Source organism: Nuphar pumila, chromosome 2, assembly GCF_984573655.1.
Source record: "Nuphar pumila chromosome 2, dmNupPumi1.hap1.1, whole genome shotgun sequence".
NCBI lineage: Eukaryota > Viridiplantae > Streptophyta > Magnoliopsida > Nymphaeales > Nymphaeaceae > Nuphar > Nuphar pumila.
This window is the reverse complement of record NC_143250.1, coordinates 60,464,841-60,469,013: the sequence shown is the minus strand read 5'-3', so window position 1 is coordinate 60,469,013 and position 4,173 is coordinate 60,464,841. Positions and strand designations below refer to the sequence as shown.

The following is a 4,173-nucleotide window of genomic DNA, read 5'->3' as shown; positions in this document are numbered from 1 at the left end:
AATTCTCAAGCTAGTGAAAAAAATCTTATACTACAAACCTCTATTTAAATGCATTGTAATACTTGATGTGAGTTGTATTGCAATACTTGGTGTGAATGATTAAAAATTTTATTTCAATGTATTGTAATACTTGATACGAATGATTCGAATGCATTGTAATTTATCTGAATGTATTATAATTTATGCAATTAACGAATGATTTGAATTAGTGCAATACTTGATGTCAATGATTTGAATTATTTGAATGCATTGCAATGCTTGATGTGAATGACTTGAATGCATTGTAATACTTGATGTGAATTATTTGAATGTATTGTATGACATATGTTATTTGTTAGAATATGGTTCGTGGAGGTTATAGTGGTCGCTCATCCAGTAGTAGCCAGGCTCAACCTTCATCTTCACGGACTCCTATGATAGGTATATCATATAACTAATTAGATGCTTGATTAGTTCAAATGCACATTCTGAGAACTTGGTGTGTATTTTTTTACAGATGATGTTGCGCCTGTACACGACCCACCTACACCAGTTGATCGCACAAGTCAACAGCCAACACAGGAAACAGGGTCTTCACAGGCTGGCACAAGAAGACTCATTCGAATAGTGTATATCGATAATCGACCGTAAGTATTTTGTTTTCAATTATTGCATATCTTTTAAATATTTTATATTGATATTTACTGTGTAACAATTCATGTGCAGCACGAGGTTTGAGCCACAAGAAGTAGTACGGGAGATTAGGAATTCACTTCTTCAACATCTACCAGGACCAGTTGCTCAATGGAAAGAGTACCCAAAGGAGGTATTAGACAGATTGTGGTCCTCATTCATGGTATACAGTTGTTCCTCATAGTTAATGTGTTTCATATTTAATTTATTTAAGCAATGTCTACTAACTTTCTGAAAATATTTGTAGGCTTCGAATCGCTTTGCAACTACGGTGGAAGAAAATGATGCAAGGAAGGTGTGGCAGAAGGTGGCTGCCAATCGATTTGCAGACATGCTGCACACTATGAAGACTGCAGCAAAAAAAGCATCTGGCGTAGTAGATGATCCATTACTGTGGAAGGGCCATGGTCCTATTACTATCAGGAGAGATTACTGGGATGAAATGTGCGATATGTGGGCGGGAGATGCATTTAAAAATCGCTCTGCGAAGGCTTCACAAAATCGATCGAAGATGCCCGAAGCCCATCTACACACAGGTGGATCTAAGACATTTGGGAGCCACCTAAAGAAAATGGTAACTCATCAATATATAATATTAATTTTATAAGTATAGTTGCAAATTTGTGTACTAAATCTTTTGTCATTTAACTTCGCAGGAAGCAGAAAAAGGAGGCAGTGTACCATATAAGGATGTGTTTGTAGAAACACATAAACGGAAGACCACGGGAGTCTTCGTATCAGAGAAGGCGAGAACGACAACGGTATGTATTAATTCTATTAATAATCATTGCAATATATATGCAAGTCATCATAATGTTATCATTAATTATTAATGAATACTTTAAACATTATTTTGTAAAAGGCATATGAGCAACAAATGGTAGAGCGATATGGTGAAGACGCTACTCAGCAGGTGAACCCAAAAAAGGTCGCGTGTTCGGGTTTGGGAGTAATATGAACACTTCACCAGTTATTGGTTCTTCCAGTTACGGCTCACCAACTTCTTGCGCCGACATAAGCTCCAAGCAGCCGACTATTCTTTTCGGTGATGATGTACGCGAGATCATTAATGAATCACTGAATAACTACTTCCAATACACCGTCGCCCCCTTTCTCCGAAATGAGATCAAGGCCGCTGTTCAGGATAGGGGATCTTCGATTCCAGGTCCCTCTCAGGTATAATCACATATATAGTTTTTTTGACTATCTTAAAGCACATCTGAGCATGGTAGAATCACATATAGAGTTTTTCTAGATGCCTTAGAACACATATGAACATGCTATAATCACATATTCAATTTTTTTACTGCCTTAGCACACATATGAGCATGATAGAATTACATATATATATATTTAACTTTTTGTCTGTCTTAGAGCACATATAAAGTTTTTTTGATTGCATTAGAACACATAAGCATGCTATAATCACATATTCAGTTTTTTTACTGCCTAAGAACACATATGAGCATATTATAATCACATATTCTGTTTTTTGACTGCCTTAGCACACATATGAACATGCTATAATAACATATAGAGTTTTTTAACTGCCTTAGAACACATATGAACATGTTATATATCATTTATGATAGAATCACATATAAAATTTTTGGCTTTGCCTGCCTTAGAGCACATATGAGCATGCTATATTCACATATTCAATTTTTTTACTGCCTTAGCACACATACGAGCATGATCGAATCACATATATAGTTTTTTGCCTGCCTTAAAGCACATCTGAGCATGGTAGAATCACATATAGAGTTTTTTTATATGCCTTAGAACACATATGAACATGCTATAATCACATATTCAATTTTTTGACTGCCTTAGCACACATATGAGCATGATAGAATCACATATAGAGTTTTTTTATTGCCTTAGATCACACATGAGCACATGATAGAATCACATATAGTGTGTAATTTATTTCATTATATTTTGTTTATCAATACTGACTGTTCTTTTCTTGTGTAGGCTGCTAGCGATAATCAGGGTAGTGGAGCTGAAGGGACAGATAAAGACAATGAACAAGAAGACGCACAAAATCTTGGCGATGATTAGAGAACTGTGTTGAAGAAGTTCTATTTTTTTTATTTTTCCTAATTGTAATTGTTGAATTGTAAATAATTAAACTTCTTAGTTTTAAGGTGGAACGATTAATTATTATAGATACTTGTTATATGAATTTTTTTGTGTGGTTTGTTTTTTATTTACAGGAAATATAAATTGTACAGGAAATATAAATTGTACAGTTCTCCGTAATTAATTTTTAAATAAATTTTTTTTGATTTTTTTTCGTTTTTGCGACGGATTAGCGACGGATGATTCCGTCGCTATTCATATTAATCTAGCGACGGCTTAGCGACGGAATTAAATCCGTCGCCACGCCGTGGTCGCCGTTTAGTACCGGCGGATTGGCGACAGAATATAACGCTCGTTATTCCGTCGCAATTAGCGACGGACTTGGCGATGGAATTATTCCGTCGCCAGTTAGCGTCGAAATATTCGCGACGTAAGCATACTGTCGCCGCGTTGTCGCTAATCCGTCGCTAACATGGTTAGCGACGGATTAGCGACGGAAGGTGGTCGTCGCTAATCTACTGCTCTGTTGTAGTGTGTGGCACCAACCACATTGCCATAATAAAGTGTTCCTAAGCAGTTTAGTGGTGAGGAAATGTGGGAAGTCCACGCTGGTGGGGAATCAAATGGTCACCTGAGTCGGTTAGCCATTTCAGTTTTGAAGTGTACTAGGCCTATCTAAAAGCTCGTGTGGTCGGGAGAAATTTTTATTTAGCAAGGTATAAAATAGATTGAGTAAAATCAAGTTCGATCCAGTCTGGTTGACCCATTTTACTCCATAGAAGATCAAGGCAATGAGGCCCTGATGCAAGTACTCGGCTTCCCTACTGCCTATATTTCCTGCAATTTACTCTAATTCCGAAACTCTGATCAAAGGTATGATGTTCTTCTTGTAGCATAAAATTACCAGCAATAGGTGCTCATTGTTTGATTTTTTTTCTTTTGTCTAAAATAGCATCCATATATTATGTTGTTACGAGTCATCTGTACTGTGCACATTCTGAAATCTTTGATCATCTAGTGTCCCACTCAAGATGGCCATAATCATTTTTTCTTTATATAAACCATCATTTTTTTTTCTTTTTTCTCTTTTCTTTCTCATGTTTGATAGTTATATTTCCAAAACCATCACTGTTGACACAGAAATCATTTAACTATATCGTCTGCATATAACTTTTTGAGTGCATTATAATTCCTGCATATTGCTTCCCATTGTATATACCCTACAGTCGGCCATTACCATTGAAAGATAGCATCTTATTATCAACGTCCAATATACAATATGGACTGCATATTGCGGGTATCTGATGCCTTGGTGCTGCTAAGTTGGCTAGGTTATTTATATCCTTACCTTTTCTGCAGGTCTTCCACAACATTTTAAATTATTTCAAAAAGCTGCAGGCGTGGATCATTTAGTAC

The 4,173-nt window shown here is 36.3% G+C and overlaps 1 protein-coding gene across 1 annotated transcript; it reads left to right on the top strand.

Annotated features, from left to right (window-relative positions):
• The first annotated feature begins 1,622 nt into the window (after positions 1–1,622).
• On the top strand, positions 1,623–2,932 carry LOC149845530 (uncharacterized). Its single transcript, XM_089997657.1, has 2 exons — positions 1,623–1,848; positions 2,650–2,932. Exons 1-2 carry the CDS (start codon positions 1,627–1,629, stop codon positions 2,734–2,736), a joined length of 309 nt encoding a protein of 102 aa, XP_089853783.1. The 5' UTR covers positions 1,623–1,626; the 3' UTR covers positions 2,737–2,932.
• The last annotated feature ends 1,241 nt before the right edge of the window (positions 2,933–4,173 follow it).

What these genes read in the sequence shown, in the direction of transcription:
- LOC149845530 (XM_089997657.1), top strand. Translation starts at nt 1,627, where the DNA reads ATGAACACTTCACCAGTTATTGGTTCTTCCAGTTACGGCTCACCAACT. An exon ending in CGATTCCAGGTCCCTCTCAG is followed by an intron (nt 1,849 to 2,649) that starts GTATAATCACAT and finishes TTTCTTGTGTAG; the next exon opens with GCTGCTAGCGATAATCAGGG.